This window comes from Rhinoraja longicauda, chromosome 3, assembly GCF_053455715.1.
Source record: "Rhinoraja longicauda isolate Sanriku21f chromosome 3, sRhiLon1.1, whole genome shotgun sequence".
Taxonomy (NCBI): Eukaryota; Metazoa; Chordata; class Chondrichthyes; order Rajiformes; family Arhynchobatidae; genus Rhinoraja; species Rhinoraja longicauda.
Window position 1 is genome coordinate 3,522,992 of NC_135955.1, and position 20,476 is coordinate 3,543,467.

The window sequence follows — 20,476 nt, forward strand, 5'->3', positions numbered from 1 at the left end:
ACCTATTCACAGAGTGTGGATTTGCCAAGAGAGTCTGGAGAGTTTTGCAGGGGTCCCTGTCATGATTTATTCGGAGCAGCTCCGTCACAGAGGACTCTGTGATCTACGGACTGTTCCCAGGGACGCATTCAGAGACTGACATCGAGTGCTGCTGGAAGGTCATCAACTCGGTGAAAGACGCTCTTTGGTCTGCCCGAGCTTTGTTGATCTCCCAGCAGAGCGAGCTGTCCGTCAGGGAATGTTGCCAACTGGCCCGCTGCAGACTGCAGGAGTACGTGCTGAGGGACGCACTGAAGCTTGGTGCAGCCAACGCCAAGGCTCTGTGGGGGAGGACCACAGTCAAGGGTCCTTCCGCTGCTGGACATGGGGGGCAGGGTGTGGTGGAGATGCCCCTCCAAATAAGGGAATTAATTCTGTGTAAATCCAAAGTCAAAGAGATATACAGTGCAGTAACTGGCCCTTCCACCCACCATGACCATGCCAACCATTATACCCACCTGTAATTTAGTTTAGTTTAGAGATACAGGGCGGAAAAAAGGCCCTTCGGCCCACCACGTCCGCACTGACTAGCGATCCCCGTACACTAACGCTATCCTACCCACACTAGCGACAATTTTACATTTAGACCAAGCCAATTAACCTACAAACCTGTATGTCTTTAGAGTGTGGGAGGAAACCGAAGATCTCGGAGAAAACCCACGCAGGTCACAGGGAGAACGTACAAACTCCGTACAGACAGCACCCGCAGTCAGGATTAAACCCGGGTCTCTGTCGCTGTAAGGCTGTAGCTCTACCGCTGCGCCACCGTACTAATCCTATTTACCCTCATTGGGTCCAGAGATCTCTGCCTTTGCCTGCTGCCTTCTCACATTTATTTAAAGAAAATTACCGCAAAAATAGTTTCATTGCCCTCGATCATCCTGTTGTTTATTCTCAAATGCTATGATCTTGCCAAGAGAAACACTCCTTTAAAATAAAAGGAAGCAGGAAAAAGATGTTCTTTATCAATATCATGGCAAAAGACTGCCGTCTAAATAGTTTCATATCACAGCTCACGTACAGATTACCTCATCTCATTTGTAACTCAAACATTAACTGCAGTGTCCTCATCGTCCACATATACTTTCCACGGGTAACGAAAATAAAGCAGATATCACTTATGTTCTCTCTTTTGTACCTGTTACAATCTCCCCGCCATCCCTGCTCAACAGAAATATGTTCTTAAATTTTTTTATTTTTTTTAAAGGCACACATTAAAATGTTTAAATGCTTTAAAAGGAATGACATAAGCTGACAAACTACTTTCATTCAAACATAAAAAGCAGGGTAGGGCTTTGACATCCTGAGCTGTAGCTGAGTCAAAATTGCAAGCGTCACTTGATATAAGTGGTCTGAAGACTGAGCATTGAACTCTGTACAAGCAATGACTGGTCTTCAGTGAGTATATTTATGAGGAAAAACATTTTAAGATGAGGCCTGGGGCCAACCCTGTGAGTAAGCCAGTTCGTGATTAGCTAATCAACGTAAATCGAGGAGCTGCATGAATTCCAAACACAGTCCCACACAGATTGCTGCAGTAACAAGAGAGTTAGATGGAGCTCCAGGGGCTAACGGAATTAAGGGATATGGGGTGAAGGCAGACACAGGTTACTGATTGTAGATTATCAACCATGATCACAATGAATGGAAGGGCCAAATGGCCTCCTCCTGCACTTATTTTCTAGCGGGACAGGCAGCATTTCTGGAGAGAAGGAATGGTTGACGTTTCGGGTCGAGACCCTTCTTCAGACTGAGAGTCAGAGGAGATGGTGTGAAACACCTTACCTAGATATAAATCTTTCGTTTCCCTATCCCCTGACTCTCAGTCTGAAGAAGGGTCTCGACCCGAAACGTCACCCATTCCTTCTCTCCGGAGGTGCTGTCGGTCCCTCTGTGTTACTCCAGCATTTTGTGTCCATCTTTGGTATAAACCAGCATCTGCAGTTCCTTTCTACACAGTCTAACACACCCTCCCCTATTCTATTCCTTATAGCCAGTCAGCTGAAGAACACTTCAAAATCTGCGGTCCATGTTCTATCTTACATGAAGATTGCTGTGTTTGCTGACTTCTGGAGGCGCTCCCAGTTATGCAAGCTTCAGTTACGAAAATCAGATATTTTTCAAATTCTTCTTTGGCCTTGCCCTTGCCCTTCTCTGTTCCTCCCCCAGCTCCACAACTTTCAGAGATATTTGCACTCCTCTTGGTTCATTACATCCACAAACCCAATTGCTCAACTGCAGGCAGGCAAGCCTCACACTGCCAAATTCCCAAACTCTGGAATTTCAAGCACTAACCTCTCCAAAAAAAAGACACAAAATGCTTGTGAGAGAGGTGCATGTGAACCTCAGCAGAGGCCTTGCCTTTGTACCCCTACCCCCACGCCTCAATGAGCCCAGCACTGTGTGCCTTGTTTTTGTAAACCAACACCGGCAGTTCCGTGTTTATAACCTCTCCAATCTTTTCTCCTCCTTTAAGATGCTCACTAGGACCCAAGTGTTGGAACAAACTTTTCATCACGATCTCTAACATCACTAAGAAACTTGCACCAATTCTTGGTGATCATGACTTGGGATGGAGGCACATCACAGAATCATAGAAAATTTTGGCACGGGTCCATATGCTCAGGTTACTGAACATCATCCTACCAACAACTAGGGGGCATTCCTCACCTGCCTTCTACCTCATTGGAGAGACACGTGGACTATTTTTGATCAGACTTTATTGGACTTTGTGTTGCACTAAACGTTATTCACGTAATTCCCTTTATCGTGTATCAGTACACTGCGGAGAGCTCGATCGTAATCATGCACTATCTTTCCGCTGACTGGTTAGCATGCAAGAAAAGCTTTTCCCTATACCTCGGTACATGTGACAATAAACTAAACTAGGAAGCTCCTGGCGGGCGCCGCATAGGGAAGCTCCCAGTGAGCGCCGCGGAGCCGTCAAGACCCAGCGGCGGTCGAGGACGGGCCAGTGGTCGGGTTGGACCGCAATGGGTGCTGGAGGTCAGGCAGGCCCGTGGGTGGGTGCTGGAGGTGTGACGGACCAATATGTGGCGACTCTTTCCACACTTGTGTAAGCAAAACAAAGAATCTCACTATGACATGTCACATGTGATAATAAAGTATCATGCATTCATTCACCAAACTAAACTACTTCCAGTTCCCAGCTTGCATCTGCACAGTAGAGCTCTTCCAAGTACCTCTCCATAAAGCATACACTCTTCTAGGAGGTCAAATCAAGGCTCCAATAATATTTTGATTGGGGGGAAAAAAATCCTCAGATCTATCTAATTTTGGTATTGTTCAATCTGTGCCTTGGTATTGATTTCTCTCTACCATGGGAAATGTCTCTTTCCTATTTAATCCTTGCATAATTTTTCTACATCTCAATTATAGGCCACTTAGTTTCCTCTGTTCCAAATAAAACAAATGGCGTTTCTCCTCATAATGACCGAGAGTCTTGTCAAACTCGGCAATTCTTGTTGATATTGCAAGTAATCTGGTTTGCTTTTATGAATATCCAAACTGAGAATTACAGGGCAGCTATAATGAGGCAGACAGAGGAAACTCTAAATCCAACTAAATGCACGGGCGGCACAGTGACGCAGCGGTAGAGCTACTGCCTCACAGCGCCAGAGACCCGGGTTCTATCCCGACCACAGGTGCTTGTCTGTACGGAGTTTGTACGTTCTCCCCGTGACCGCGTGGGTGTTCTCCGTGCGGGGAGTGTTGATGTGCGGGGATCGTTGGTTCGCGCAGACTCGGTGGGCTGACGGGCCTGTTTCTGTGCTGTATCTCTAAACTAAACGAAACAAAACTGTGCAGGAAATGGCTGCACAGCTAACCCCCAAAAATTAACGGAACACGAGAGGCATAGATAGGGTAGACAGCCAGAACCGTTGTCAGCTCGGGTGGAAATTGTCCAACACTAGAAGGCATAGCTATGTGAGAAGGGGAAACTTTCATGGAGATGTGCGGGGCAAGTGTTTTTTACACAGAGTGGTAAGGGCCCGGATTGCATTGCCAGCTGTGGTGGTGGAGGAAGATACGATAGTGGTGTTTAAGAGTCTTTTGGTTTAGCACATGGAAGTGCAGGGAACAGAGGGATATGGATCATGTGCAGGCAGATGAGATCAGTTTAACTCGGTATCATGTTCGGCGTAAACATTGCAGGCCAAAGGACCCGTTCCTGTGCTGTACTACTCTATGTTCCATATTAAACCTTGTGTCACTTAATTGAAAAGGTGTTAGGAAAAGAGATGGATAAAACAGTCAGGATAAAACATTGCAAACTACAAGCAAAGCCATCAATTTTAGTAAAAGCAATCAGAAATAGACGTTAACTCACCGTTAAGCAGCGCAAACGCCAGATCACAACCCGTTAATAAGAGGGTCAAAAACACAAACTCAAAAACCACGCCCAGCCTCATTCTGCCAGCCTTGAATGGATTCACAGAAAAGTCATCCATTGGAGAACTCCACTTCCCTGCAACAAAAGAAGTGCGTCAAGTTAGAATAAAAACCCAAACTATTTGTTGACTCTTCTGAAATGATCTCAGATTCTGAGCTTTGCACTAATTGAGTACAGCCGTGCGGAAAAAGAACAGGTCGTGCTGGGCCAGATGCCTCGGAATTAAGAGGACATAAACAGTGCACGAAGTCTTGATAACAAAATATTCTAACACTGCAACATGTACTACACCATAAACGGTTTTATATCCAAAAGTTGTTTTGAAGAACTGTTTCCTGCTGGCAATTCTCCACATAATTTTGAACTTTGTGGCACACTTCCAGTAGCCTTATACCTTAATTGCTACTTAAGAGGCAAGAAGGGCATTTAAAAAAAAATCTACAATCCACTGAACCCTGAGAATCAGCTCTCACGTATAGTAATTCAAGCATAACTAAGCAGGCCTGGGATAGCACACTCTGCAGTCTTGCACCCTGAAAAGAAACACAAACACTAAGATATGAATTAATAATCATTTGGACAATGATGTTGCAATCTCCAAATCAATTAATCATCAAAATGGAACAACAGGCTGACCTGCAAACCATTGTTTTAACCGGAGTTTTGAAACAATTATCCTCAGACCACAAACACAAGAATAACAACTTTACTACCATAGTTACTTTCTGTCTACTATCCTTTTAAGATGAGCATGGGTCAAAAAATCCAAATAATCATTAATTGTCCCCCTCAAGCTCATACACATGGAAGCCCACCTGCTCACTCTAACTGAGGAAAGATCAGAAGATGCAGTCGGGAAATGAATCTGGGATATATTTGCTCTGAAAGTATCAGCCGATGGGTTTCTATTTGATTTATATTTATATTTATTATTGTCATGTGCACCGAGGTACAGTGGAAGGGTTTCATAAGTTCTAGAAGCAGAATTAGGCCATTTGGCCCATCAAGTCTACTTCGCCATTCAATCATGGCTGATCTATCTTTCCCTCTCAACCCCATTCTGCTGCCTTCTCCCTATAACCCCTGGCACCCACACTAATCAAGAAGCTGTCAATCTCCGCCTTTAAAATATCCATTGACTTGGCCTCCACAGCCTTCGGTGGCAATTAATTCCACAGATTCACCATCCTCTCAAGAAATTCCTTCTCATCTCCTTTCTATGACGGCTGCGGCTCTCTGGCAGTCTGTTTGTCTTTTTTTCTTTTTTTTGTTTGTGTCGGTGTTGGGATGGTTTTTGTTTCTGTTTTTGGCTGTGTATGTGTGGGGTGTGGGGTGGGGTTGGGGGGGTGGGGGAAATCTTTCTTTTATTAGGTCTCTTCCCCGGGGCGCAGCTCGGCCGCGGGGCCTTCCATCGCCCGCGGGGCCTTCCATCGCCCGGCGCGGCTCGACCGCTGGACTTAACATCGCCGGCGCGGCTCGGCCGCGGGACCTAACAGTGCCCGGCGTGGCTCGGCCGCGGGGCCTTCCACCGCCCGGTACGGCCGCGGGACGGTTCAGCGCTCGGTGCTGCTCGGCCGCGGGGCCTTCCATCGCCCTGTGCGGCTCGGCCGCGGAACGGTTCAGCGCCCGGCGCGGCCGCGGGGCCTTCCATCGCCCGGCGCGGCTCGGCTGCGGGACTTAACATCGCCGGCGCGGCTCGGCCGCGGGACGTTTCAGTGCCCGGTGCGGCTCTGCCGCGGGACTTATCAGCGGCCGCGGGGCCTTCCATCGCCCGGCGCGGCTTGGCCGCTGGACTTAACATCGCCAGCGTGGCTCGGCCGTGGGACGTTTCGGTGCCCGGGGCGGCTCGGCCGCGGGGCCTTCCATCCCCTTGCACGGGCTGTGCGTGTCGGTTGCCTCGGTAGGGGTCGAGCTGCCTGTCCGTGGGCGTGGGGGGAAGAGAGTGGAAGTTTTGTTGCCTTCCATCACAGTGAGGGGGTGTTTGGAGTCACTGTGATGGATGTTTGTGTTGGGGTCGTGTGTCCTGTGTTCTTTTCTTTTTTGCTGTGTCTTGTGACTGCTGAAATTTCGTTCGGTATTTATACCGAATGACAATAAAGTTCTGTTATACTGTTATACTGTTATAAAGGTACATCCTTTTATTCTGAGGCTATGACCTCTGGTCCTAGACTCTCCCACTAGTGAAAACATCCTCTCCGCATCTACACTCTCCAGGCCTTTGTTTTGCATGCAATCCAAACAGAACAGAACTACACATAAACATAACAAGTCAAACACGTACAATAAGTAGTTCAAAGGGGAAAAAGAGTGCAAAATATAGTTCAACTTTGGTTCAACTGACAACGAGAGTCATTTCACAATTTGGATAGCCTCAAGTTGAGTCATTCATATTTAATACAAAAAGAAATCTTGTACTGTTCACAATCATAACAAATCGTATCCCTGGAGTGCAGTGATCTTACTCTAGGTTTCCATATAATAGTCGCCAACTGTGCACCAAATATATTCATCAAGGGCTAACTGTAAACACAACTCTTACCACAATGCCCAATGAAATGATACGGTAAGATAGGCCATTCTGATGCCATTATGGCTCCAAGTATTCAGCTTCCAAATCAACAACTGATTTATAATTAAGATCAATTAAAATCTTTTTTTTCCTCAGCGTATCAAAACATTTGCTGGAGGAACTCCGTGGGTCAAACTGTAAAAAGGGTCTGAAGAAGGATACGAATCTGAAACATCGCCTGTCCATTCCCTCCATAGATGTTGCCTGATCCACGAAGTTCTTCCAACACTGTTTTTTGTTCAAGATTCCAGCATCTGCACTTCTGTCCCTCTAATAACATTTGCTGTAGTTCTCTCATCTCTGGGCCCTGTCAATGAACACAGGTGCAAACGCCTACAAATGGGTCAGGGGTTATGGGGAGAAGGCAGGAGAATGGGGTTAGGAGGAAGAGATAGATCAGTCATGATTGAATGGCGGATTTGACTTGATAATTCAACTCCTATCACTTATGACCTACAAATAAAATTAATGATGAAAATAATGCATCTGCCTCCATAAAAAAACTAATTGACCAAACATTATTTAAGCTGCAGAAGGAGTTTTGCTAAAGTACAGCTCCACTGGCATCAAAATTTAATTTCCAAACATTCTCACAAGGAAGCACATTATAAAAATCAGAAGGGGAAAAGAGAAATCAAACGATAACTGGAACCCTCATTTCTCAATTTGTGCATTGTGTCGATGACAGATTAAAATAACACTGCTTGTAAATCATCTAATGAGGGATAGGTTTTTAACTTCCCATCAACTGTCTCAGCCCAGGGTGGAACACATGCTCTTTGTGTGCTTGAATGTACACGCTCAATCAGGTTTTATTGTATTCATTGCTATTTTGTTATGAAGGTTAGTCATATGAAAATACAGGTGAGTGGGTGGCACCTTTATCTGTAAATACTGCAATACATTTAAAAACTAAAACACAACACTGTTGTGGCATGGCGGAGCAGCAGTAGAGCATGGCAGCGCTTGCAGCGCCGGACACCTGGGTTCAATCCCGACTACGGATGCTTGTCCGTGCGGAGTTTGTACGTTCTCACCGTGACCGCGAGTGGGTTTTCTCCGAGATCTTCGGTTTTCTCCCACACTCCAAAGACGTATAGGTCTGTAGGTTAATTGGCTTGGCATAAGTGTAAATTATCCCTAGTGTGTGTAGGATAGTGTCAATGTGCGGGGATCGCCGGCCGGTAAGGACTAGGTGGGCCGAAGGGCCTGTTTCCACGTTGTATCTCTAAACCAAACAACAAACTGACAGTGAGAGTGGGGGGGTGGGGGGTGGGGGGAACAAAACAGCATAAAAATATCCCTGGCTAAAGAACTCTAGAAGACAGGATTAATCTCAGACAAGGACCTCAATATTTTGCATTCCTTGATCTAGGTCTTGGAGGATCTGGGTCATCCATTTGGATAGGTACATGTATATGTGGGGAATGGAGGGATATGGATTTGGTGCAGGCAGATAAGATTGGATCCTGGCATCGTGTTTGGCACAGACATTGTGGGCCAAAAGGCCTGTTCCTGTGCTGCACTGTTCTATGTTTTGTGTTAATAGTTATCACAAAAAGACACTGGAAAATAGGAGCAAGAGCAGGCCACCTGTCCCCTTGACCTGCGGCAACATCCAATACGATCATGACTGATCCAAGCTGGCTTTGACTCCTCTTCTGTGCCATTACCTCATCTCTCTTACTCTTGAAAACATTAATCCCATCTCATGATCTGACCTCCATCGGTCCTTCATGTATAATATTATCCGATTTAATTGGATAGCACGCAAAGAAAAGCTTTTTGCTGTATCTCGGTACACATGACAATAATAAACCCATAACAATGTCACACTCACGGGAAGAGAATTCGAGGGATTCACTACCCTCTGAGCAAATAAATTCCTGTACACCTCAGTATTAAATGCCCTGCCCCTTATTTTAGAGTCACAGAGTCAGTACTGTACAACAGAGAAAGGGCCCTTTGGCCCATCAGCTCAATCACAATCTTTGTTGCCCACACACACTAATTCCATTTGCCGACATTAAAATCCTCATTCTCCCATGCCTTGCCATCTTACGTGCCTGTCCACAGGTCTCTCAAATGTTGTGATTGCATTTGATTCCCACCACCTACCCTGCCTGGCAAGTTCCAGATATCGAAGATAGACACAAACTGCTGGGGTAACTCAGGCAGCATCTCTGGAGAGAAGGAATGGGCGACAATTTGAGTCGAGATCCTTCTTCAGACCTCGACTTGACCTGGAACGTCATCCATTCCATCTCTACAGAGATGCTGCCTGTCCCGATGAGTTACTCCAGCATTTTATATCTATGTTTGGTTTAAACCAGCATCTGCAGTTCCTTTATATCCAGACATTGATGATTCTCCATGTAAAAAAAAACCCTCAAACTCCCTTCGTCTCACCTTAAGCCTGGTTTTGACAAAGATAGGGTAATCAGATAGATAGAATTGTCAAAATCAAGTACCTGTAGTTTGGATTTTGCACAAGATTCCAGCATCTGCAGTCTCCCTTCTGACTACCCACCTTCTTTATGCCTTTCATAATTTTATATATAATTATCAGTTCACCCCTCAGGTTCATTCACTCCAGGGAAAACAAAGCTAGCCTAAAGCCCTCTAAACCAGACAGCATCCTTGTACATATTTTCTGCACCAAATGGAACTTAATTACATCTGTACTGCAGCGTGACAACAACATACTCCAAGTGCAACCTAACCAACATGTTGTATAACTACAACGTTATGCCCAAACTCTTGCGCTCAACCTCTTGACAAGGTTACACATAGGAGATTAGTGGGCAAAATTAGAGCACATGGTATTGGGGGTAGGGTACTGACATGGATAGAAAATTGGTTGACAGACAGAAAGCAAAGAGTGGGGATAAATGGGTCCCTTTCAGAATGACAGGCAGTGACTAGTGGGGTACCGCAAGGCTCGGTGCTGGGACCGCAGCTATTTACAATATACATTAATGACTTGGATGACTTCCATCACAGTGAGGAGGTGACTGGAGGAGACTCACTGTGATGGATGTTTCTTTTGTTTGGTGTTGGTTTATGATTGTATGTGTTATTGCATTTTTATTGCTTATTTTTATTGGTCTTATTGTTGAACTGCGGGTAATTTTTCATTTCACTGCACATTTATGTGTATGTGACAAATAAATTGACTATTGACTATTGAAGGGATTAAAAGTACCATTAGCAAATTTGCAGATGATACAAAGCTGGGTGGTAGTGTGAACTGTGAGGAAGATGCTATGAGGTTGCAGGGTGACTTGGACAGGTTGTGTGAGTGGGCGGATGCATGGCAGATGCAGTTTAACGTGGATAAGTGTGAAGTTAAGTGAGAACGGTGTCAAGTTAGGAAAAGGGGACGTACAACGAGATCTGGGTGTCCTAGTGCATCAGTCACTGAAAGGAAGCATGCAGGTACAGCAGGCAGTGAAGAAAGCCAATGGAATGTTGGCCTTCATAACAAGAGGAGTTGAGTATAGGAGCAAAGAGGTCCTTCTGCAGTTGTACAGGGCCCTAGTGAGACCTCACCTGGAGTACTGTGTGCAGTTTTGGTCTCCAAATTTGAGGAAGGATATTCTTGCTATTGAGGGCATGCAGCGTAGGTTTACTAGGTTAATTCCCGGAATGGCAGGACTGTCATATGTTGAAAGACTGGAGCGACTAGGCTTGTATACACTGGAATTTAGAAGGATGAGAGGAGATCTTATCGAAACGTATAAGATTATTAAGAGGTTGGACACGTTAGAGGCAGGAAACATGTTCCCAATGTTGGGGGAGTCCAGAACAAGGGGCCACATTTTAAGAATAAGGGGTAGGCCATTTAGAACTGAGATGAGGAAAAACCTTTTCCGTCAGAGAGTTGTGAATCTGTGGAATTCTCTACCTCAGAAGGCAGTGGGGGCCAATTCTCTGAATGCATTCAAGAGAGAGCTAGATAGAGCTCTGAAGGATAGCGGAGTCAGGGGGTATGGGGAGAAGGCAGGAACGGGCTACTGATTGAGAATGATCAGCCATGATCACATTGAATGGCAGTGCTGGCTCAAAGGGCCGAATGGCCTCCTCCTGCACCTATTATCTATTGTCAAAGGCAAACATACTATTTGCTACCTACCTTCATCATGGTCTCCGTGTGTTGCGGGAACTATGCACTTGTATCCTAAGATCTCTCCGGTCAACAACGCAACCCGGAGTCTTGTCTGTTATTATGCACGACCCTGCCCTGCTTTAATTTCCTAAAAGGTATCACCTCACACTTGTCGGAGTTAAATTTCATCTGCCATTCCTTCGCTCACGTTCCAAGGTGGTTTAATAAAAACCACAGTAGCTCTTTTCATTAATAATTCCACTGCAGAGTAATTTAACTAAGACATGATAACTTAAAGTTGCAGTGTCACAGGCGCACTGAAAAATATATTTTAAAGCAAATTCCGACGGAGTTACTGACCATCCGGTAGATACAAAATGCTGGAGTTACTCAGCGGGACAGGCAGCATCTCTGGAGAGAAGGAATGGGTGACGCCATCCATTCCTTCTGTCCAGAGATGCTGCCTGTCCCACTGAGTTACTCCAGCATTTTGTATCTACCTTCGATTTAAACCAGCACCTGCAGTTCTTTGCTACACTGTCCATCCGGTGTGGCTTTTACAGCGAGAGGCACAGGTCATTCAACAAACAATCTGCAGCTCCTCAGACCCAAGGAACATCAGGCCTCGATAATCCTGATTACTGATATTCAGACCCCTGGAGGGGGGGGGGGGGGCATGAGAAACATTTTACTGGAACACTGACTTGCATTCTAAGTGATTCCAAGCATTTGGTCTTGGCAATTCCAAACTCCACCCCCGACTTTCACGCTTATTTGGATTTTTATAAACAGCTACCACACTGCGTATGCGTATGCCAGAAGAGGAGTCTGTTAATCCGGCAGAGTCTGGACTATATGATTCCCGACATGATCATTCTCACCCCACCTCCACGGAGAATCAGTTGGCAACAACTTATTTATTCATTTCAACAAAAACCAAAATAGAATTATAAGGAATGCTGATTTCCTTTAGACTATTTCAGAAAAAGGAGAAACGTCAAATCACACTGAAGCAAGAAAAATTGGAACTGCTTCAACAGCTGAATAACTGTTTTTTTAAGTTTAGAGATACAGCGCGGGAACAGACCCTTCGGCCCACCGAGTCCATGGCAACCACTGATCACCCGTTCATTCTAGTTCCATGTTATCCCTTTTACAGCCTACACTTTAGGGGCACTTTAGAAGCCAATTAACCTACAAACCTGCATGTGGGAATGTGGGAGTAAACCAGCGCATCCACGGTTACAGGGAGAACGTACATTCTCCCCACAAATAGCGCAGGTAGTCAGAATCGAACCTGGCGCTGTGAGGCAGCTACTCTAACCGCTGCGCCATTGTGCCATCCAAACTACTTTATTCCTCCTTTGAATTAAGATGCCGCATCAAGCAGCTTGCATTAACGTTATGTTAATCAGGAACACCTAACCTATTGCAGAAACAAGGAACTGCAGATGTTGGTTTACAAAGAAGCTGGAGTAACTCAGTGGATCAGGTAGCATCTCTGGAGAACATAGATAGATGACTCCAGCACTTTGTGTCTTTTTCCCCCCTAACCTATTCTTTCGTCAAGGGCACAGATAAATATTGCGGTGGTGCTCGCCAGTCTCCAGCATTGTGTGTTCCCTCCCTGGTGCCTGGGTCAAGGAAGATTCTAAGGGGGTTGAGATCATTCTGAAGGGGGGGGAGGGGATGAGCAGCTAGAGTCCGTGGTCCATATTGGTGCAAACAACATAGCAAGAAGAGAGATGAGGTCCCACAAAGAGAACTTAGGGAGATATGGCAGGAAGTTTGGCATTGGTTTATTATTGTCTTGTGTACTGAAATTCAATGAAAATGTTAAATGCTATCCAGGAAAAATCATACATACATTGAGTACAAAAGATCGTGCACAAACAGAAAGGAAACCGTTGCAGAACATAGTGCTACAGTTATAAAGGAAGTGCAGTTTTTTTTTTAACTGCAAAGGTTGTAACGAGGTAGGTTGGGAGATCAGGAATACATCCTTAGCTTATGAGAGAGTTTGTTCAAGAGTCTGACAACAGTGGGGAAGAAGCTGTCCTTGAATCTGGTGATATATGCTTTCATGCTTTTAAATTCTCTGTCCGTTGGAAGAGGGGAGAAGAGGAAATGACTCGGATGTGAATGATTCTTTCCAAAACAGTGTGAAGTGTAGTTAATGGGGAGGGAGAAACTAGTTTATGTGAAGGACTGGGCTGCATTCACAACTCTCTGCAAATTCTTGTGGTCTTGGGCAGAGCAGATGCCAAAACAACGCTGTGATGCATCCCAATAAAATGCCGCCCATGGTACGTCATGGTACATCTGCGCCTCCATCTTCTGCCTCGTGGTTTCCAGCTCCGTTTCCAGACCTCCCAATCGAGGTACATCTGTATACAGTCTGAAGAAGGGTCTCGACCCGAAACGTCACCCATTCCTTCTCTCCCGAGATGCTGCCTGACCTGCTGAGTTACTCCAGCATTTTGTGAGTACATCTGTATAAGTTGGTAAGTTATTGGAGACGTGCTGAATTTACGAGTCTTTTGAGGAAGTAGGGGCAATAGAGTATTTTCTATAGTGTGGATGGCAAATTGATGGATATTTACATCTGGGAACTTGAAGCTCCATTTCAGCACCACTGACGGAGACCGGGGTGTCCACCTTCCTCGAGTCAGTGATGCACTCCTTCATCCTGCTGACATTGAAGGAGAGGTAGAGACTTTGACACCATGTTACTAAGCTCTCTATCTCTTGCATTCCCTCCCGTCGTTGCTCAAGATCTGGCCCAGTGCAGTGGCATCATCTGCAAATTTATAAATGGCCACAACCTGAGTGTACAGGGAGTGGCTGAGAACATAGCCGTGCAGGACACCCGCGTTGACAATTATTGTAGAGGCTATGTGGCATTTCCTTACTGAATGTGGTTTGTGTGTCTGAAAGACTGACTCGCACGTCCAAGGTATTGAAGATAAGTTTTGTTTGAATTATGGTGTTAATAGTGGAGCTACAATCAATGAATGAGTCCAACATAGGTGTCCTTGTTTTGCAGATGTTCCAGGGATGAATGTAGGGTCTGGGGGGATGGCTTCTGCCGTGCCCCTGTTGCGGCAGTAGGAGATTTACTATGCATCAATGCTATTTAGCATGCTGTAAGTAAGGATCTACCCCAGGAGATTTACACAGGCAAGAAGGCATTGCTGGGACATTAGCCCAGGTCCCAAAGTGTGGTCCCAAAGGATTGAAGAATAACCAAAGTTGTTCCTCTGTTTAAGAAGAGCAATAGGGACAAACCAGCAAATTATAGGTTTGAGAGCCTCACACCAGTACTTGGTACATTACTGGAGAATGTTCTGAGGGAGAGGATGGATATACTTACATCTGGAAAAGCATACAGTCAACAGGGTTTTATGCAGGGTCTTACAAACTTGAATGAACTTTTTGAGGAATTGATGAAGATGAGCCACAAGGCAATGTTATCTCCATGCTCTTTACTCCACCTCCAGATTCATGGACAGTTTCTTCCCGGCCGTTATCAAGCAACTGAACCATCCTATCACCAGTCCTGACCTACCATTTACCTCATTGGAGACCCTCGGACTATCTTTAATCGGACTTTATCCTGCACTAAACGTTATTCCCGTTATCCTGTATCTGTACACTGTGGACGGCTTGATTGTAATCATGTATAGTCTCTCCACTGACTGAATAGCATGCAACAAAAAAGCTTTTCACTGTACCTTGGTGCACGTGACAAAAAACTAAACTAAACTATCAACAAGGTTCCTCAAGATTAAGGCACATGTGATCCATGGAGAATCAGTAGACTACTTTCAAAATAATTAGCATTGCCATAAATGACAGGGGTGGTATTGGAGGAAGGGTATTCTGACTGGAGGTCTGTGATCAATGCTGTTCAGCAAGTGGTTAAAAAAAAACTTTATTTACAACTGTTACTACTTCTGTTGCAAACTTCTGTGCTACTACTTTTATTTTTGTTGATGTATGTAGTTATGATCTGCCTGGATGAAACACAACAGTCTGAAGGGTCTCAACCCAAAACATCACCCATTCCTTCTCTCCGGAGATGCTGCCTGACCTGCTGAGTTACTCCAGCATTTTGTGAATAAATACCTTCACTGTATCTTGATACATTTGACAATATAAAAAATGTAAAATGATCTTTCATATTGGTTATAACGGGAATGTTGCCAGGACTCGATGACCTGAGCTACAGGGAGAGGTAGAACAAACCAGGACCTTATTCCTTGTAGCACAGGATGATGAGGCGTGATCTTATAGAGTCATATAAGATCATGATAGGAATAGATGGGGTAAATGCACAGTTTTTTAACCCAGGGTAGGGGAATCGAGAACCAGAGGACATAGATTTACGGTGAAGGGGGAAGATTTAATAGGAACCTGCGGGGGCAACCTTTTTATTTAATACAAAGGGTGATGGGTATATGGAATGAGCTGCCGGAATAGGTAGTTGAGGCGGGTGCTATCATAGAAACATACACAGAAAATAGGTGCAGGAGTAGGCCATCTGGCCCTTCGAGCCAGCACTGCCATTCAATATGATCATGGCTGATCATCCAAAATCAGAACCCTGTTCCTGCTTTTTCCCCATATCCCTTGATTCCGTTAGCCCCAAGAGCTATATCTAACTCTCTTTTGAAAACATCCTGTGAATTGTCCCCCACTGCCTTCTGTGGCAGAGAATTCCACAGATTCACAACTCTCTGGGTGAAAAAGTCTTTCCTCATCTCAGTCCTAAATGGCCTACCCCTTATTCTTAAACTGTGACCCCTGGTTCTGGACTCCCCCAACATCGGGAACATTTTTCCTGCATCTACCCTGTCCAATCTTCTAAGAATCCTATATGTTTCTATAAGATCCCCTCTCATCCTTCTAGATTCCAGCGAATACAAGCCCAGTCAACCCATTCTTTCATCATATGTCAGTCCCTGCCATCCAGGAAAGGTTTAGAGGGTTATGGGCCAAACGCAGGCCGGTGGAACTATTGTAGGCGGGGCATGTTGGTTAGCATGGGCAAGTTGGGAGAAGGGCGTGTTTCAACACTGTAGGACTATCTTGGTTCGCATGGGTGAGTAGGGCCAAAGGGCCTTTTTCCATGCTGTGGGCCTTAACTAATCTATAACATCGCTGTATCTGCTGAGAACTATATTCTGCACTCTGTATCTTCTCCATTGCTCAATCTATTGTACTTGAGTTTGGCTTGATTGTATTTATGTGTAGCTGTATTTCGGGATCAAATATATTTACAAACAAACAAACGCACAAGATAAGAGTTTGAGTAATATATAGATAGGATAAACATAAGATTTGAGATCTTTGCAAAGCATTAAAAGCAACAATTCAGAATGGTCTTGAACCATTGCTCTGTAATTTTTGCATCACAGATACTAAACAGATGCCCTTTGAAAACTACAACTGAATCAGTCTCCACTGCTACTCCTGGCAATGCATTTCATGCCCTAACCACACAATGTGGAGGAAAAAACTCTTCGTTAACATAGTACACATAACAGTACAGTACCAGAACAAGCCCTTTGGCAAATGATACCTGTACCGATCATGTAGCCAAATTAAGCTGCATATCTGCTTGCATGCGGTCAATTTCCTTCCTGTTCATGTGCCAGTTTAAATGCCTCTTAAAAATGTCACTATCGTATCTACTTTCAACACTTCCCCAGACTCTGCCTTCCAGACACATACCATTCTCCTTAAAAAAGAAACCTGCCACTTACATCTCCTTTAAATGCTACTCTTCTCACTTTAATGCCTTTTAGTATTTGACATTAGTTTTAGTATTTCTATCATGCGGAAAAACTCTATATAACCCGTCTATATCTTTCATAACTCTATATTTCCATCAGGTCAGCCCTAGTTCTGTTTTTTAGGTAATCATTATTATTTGTTGCCCCTAAATCCTGACACCTCTGTTAGTGTGGACCATTTCTCTCTAGCTTCTCCATTCATACCATTCAATATTTGAAATACCTTTTCTAGGTTTCCTTGTGGCCTCCTTTGTGTCAAGAAGTTATTTAGTTTAGTTTATTGTCACATGTACAGGTGCACATGTCACAGGTACAGTCAAAAGCTTTTTTGTTGCTTGCTATCCAGTCAGTGAAAAGACTATACATGATTACAATCAAGCCATCCACGGTGTACAGGTACTGAATAAAGGGAATAACATTTAGTGCAAGATAAAGTCCAGTAAAGTTCAATTAAAGATAGTCTGAAGGTCCAGCTCAGGACCACTCTCGACTGATAGGATGGTTCAGTTGTCCGATAACAGCCGGGAAGAAACTGTCCCTGAATCTGGAGATATGCGTTTTCACACATCTGTACCTCTTACCTGATGGGAGAGGGGAGAATAGGGCGTGACCGGGATTAGACTCATCCTTGATTATGCTGGTGGCCTTGCAGATACAGAGGCACCGCACCGCCTGTCATCACCATCGATGACTACGAACGCGATGCCGTCCATCAGTTCACCTACCTCGGCTCCACCATCACCGACAACCTCTCCTTGGACACAGAGATTGACAAGAGGATCGGAAAGGCAGCTACAACTCTCGCTTGCCGCTCAACTCGAGTGTGGACCAATCCAAAGCTGAAAGCGAAGACAAAGATAGCAGTCTACAACGCCTGTGTCAACAGCACACTGCTGTACGGCAGTGAAACATGAACTACATATGCCAGACTGGAGAGAAGACTCAACACCTTCCACCTTAGAAGCATCCGCCGTATCCTGGGTATATACTGGCAAGACAGAGTGTCCAACGCCGAGATTCTGTCTCGCGCTGGCCTTTCAAGTATGTACACTCTACTCAGGCAGCGCAGGCTGCGGTGGCTGGGCCATGTCCACCGCATGGAGGATGGCCGTATTCCAAAAGACATCCTCTATGGAGAACTAACATCTGGGAGGAGAACCATCGGCTGCCCCCAGCTACGTTACAAGGATGTCTGCAAGAGAGATTTGAAGGCGCTCGACATCGATGTGTCCAGTCCTGGAAGAGCCTTGCAGCTGACAGTTCGAGGAGGTGAGGTACCTTGAACCAACATCTCAAAGTGGGGGAAGAGAAACTGATGAACGCAGCGGCAAAAAAGCGGGCACGCAGAAAGGAGCGCAGCAACTTCGACAGACCAGAGACCACACACAAATGTGACCTTTGCGACAGAGACGGTCACTCCCGCATTGGTCTCTTCAGCCACAAGCAATGCTACTCTAGCCGAGGTGTGGAGCAAGCAGCCAACTAGGAGGCATCACCCATGGTCAGCCATGACCGAGGGGGCCTAAGAAGTAGACTTTGGCACTGTCAATGCATAGCAGGGTATGTGTACAGCTTCACTTCCTGAAATCGATCACTATCTCCTTTGTCTTGCTGACATTGAGAGAAAGGTTGTTGTCTCGACACCAGGTTATGAGGTTCTCAATCCCCTTCCAGAACTCCGTCTCGTCACTATTCAATATCCGGCCACAGCATTTTTATCAGGGTGCATCACAGGATGATTTGGGAACATTTCCATCCAAGATCGCAAGAAATTGCAGAAAATTGTGTTGTCCGGTGTCATCTGGAAATATGCAAATTGAGTTGGATTTATACTTGACTGCACAATCATGGGTGTATAAGGAGGAAGAAAAGGGTGCTGAGAACACTTTAACTCCCCCTCATATTCCCACACTGACCTTTCTATCCTGGGCCTCCTCCACTGTCAGAGTGAGGCCAAAATCAAATTGGAGGAACAGCACCTCGTATTTTGCTTGTGCAGCTTACAAGCCAGCGGTACGAATACTGATTACTCTAATTTCATGTAACCCTTGCTTTAACTTTCTCTCCGTCCCTCCCCCACCCTAGTTCTCTGACTCGTTTCACTGTCCTCTTGATTCATTTTACTGTTTGTATGCCTCGCTGTCACCTTCCCCTCAGCCAACAATGAACCATTCAACATTTTCTTGGTCACCTTTGCTTGATCTGTCGTTTCACACCTCACCCTTCCATATCTCTATGTCTCCCTCTACCCTGATTCTCAGTCTGAAGAAGGGTCTCGACCAGAAACCCAGGTGGGTTTCTCGATCTTTGAAACCTCGAAACCTCGATCTTTCTCTCCAGAGATGCTGCCTGTCCCGCGGAGTTACGCCAGCATTTTGTGTCTATCTGCTGAAAACGCATCCTTGCAGAGAGCCAATGTTGAGGATTATCATAGAGGATTATTTGCCCCCAAAGAAGGACAACCCCAGCATCTCAAATCCACACAGATTATCCAAGTTCCTTGTTCCTAGAATCATTTTGATAAATCTCTTCTATTTCCTCTCTACACCCTTTATATCTTTCCTTCAGAGTGGATATAATATTCTACTGCAAACTATGTTGGCAGATCCATCACACACAAATAGTGAAAGGCTTGGTTAGAGTGGATGTGGAGATGACGTTTTCACTAGTGGGCGAGTCTAGGACCAGAGATCATAGCCTCAGAATAAAAGGACATTCCTTTAGGAAGATCTGGGAGAAATCTCTTTAGTCAGAGGGTAAGTCTGTGGAATTTGTTGCCACAGAAGGCTATGGAGGCCAAGTCCATGGATATTTTTAAGGCAGAGATAGATTCTTGATTGGTACGAATGTCAGGGGTTATGGGGAGAAGGCAGGAGAATGGGGTTAAGAGGGGAAGATAGATCAGCCATGATTCAATGGCAGAGTAGACTTGATGGGCCAAATGGCATAATTCTGTTCCTATCACTTACGAACTTATGAACACACAGATACAATCTGCTCAATTGTCTTTCCAATGTGATGTCTGAGCATTCGCATGTCAAACATTCGACCTTCCCTGGAGTGTATTATTCCTAATCTTTTAGGAAGTGGTTAAATACTATCAACGATATCATTTACTGGGAAACTTGCAGATGTAACCGCATTTCTGAATATAAACACTATAATTTATCTGCGACAGCTATTTTCGTAAAACATTAGGTTTACTCTTTATCAGCAGTAAGATCCATTTATTTTAGAATATTCTTCATGTTAAGAATCTAAGACGGTCTACAGATGTATCATAAAATAAAAGTGGAATGACAGCCAAATAACAGGTGAATGAGAGGGCTGATAATCAACAGGTTAAAGAAATGGTTAAAGATTCAGAAAGGAGAAAAGGGAACAAGTCATTATTATATAAAGGATAAATGTTTTCAGGTTTTTTGATACTTACATTTACTTGTCTCAGTGATAGCATTCACGTTCAAATTAAAAAGGTAGTAGCTTTAAGCTACACGTTCGTTTTATTTAAGTTTAAACAAAAACAACATTGGTTATGTTACAGGTAG

The 20,476-nt window shown here is 44.8% G+C and overlaps 1 protein-coding gene across 3 annotated transcripts in view; it reads right to left on the reverse strand.

Moving 5' to 3' along the window:
• The window catches only part of lifra (LIF receptor subunit alpha a), a 156,106-nt gene that overhangs the window by 73,344 nt on the left and 62,286 nt on the right, over nucleotides 1–20,476 (reverse strand). For 2 of the 3 annotated variants that reach the window (XM_078431171.1, XM_078431154.1), the window contains exon 2: nucleotides 4,391–4,528. In XM_078431171.1, coding sequence (XP_078287297.1) covers nucleotides 4,391–4,511 — 121 coding nt within the window. In that variant the 5' untranslated portion in view covers nucleotides 4,512–4,528. Of the gene's footprint in view, nucleotides 1–4,390; nucleotides 4,529–17,653; nucleotides 17,768–20,476 lie in introns of all 3 variants that reach the window. The other variant, XM_078431162.1, reaches the window with a different exon arrangement.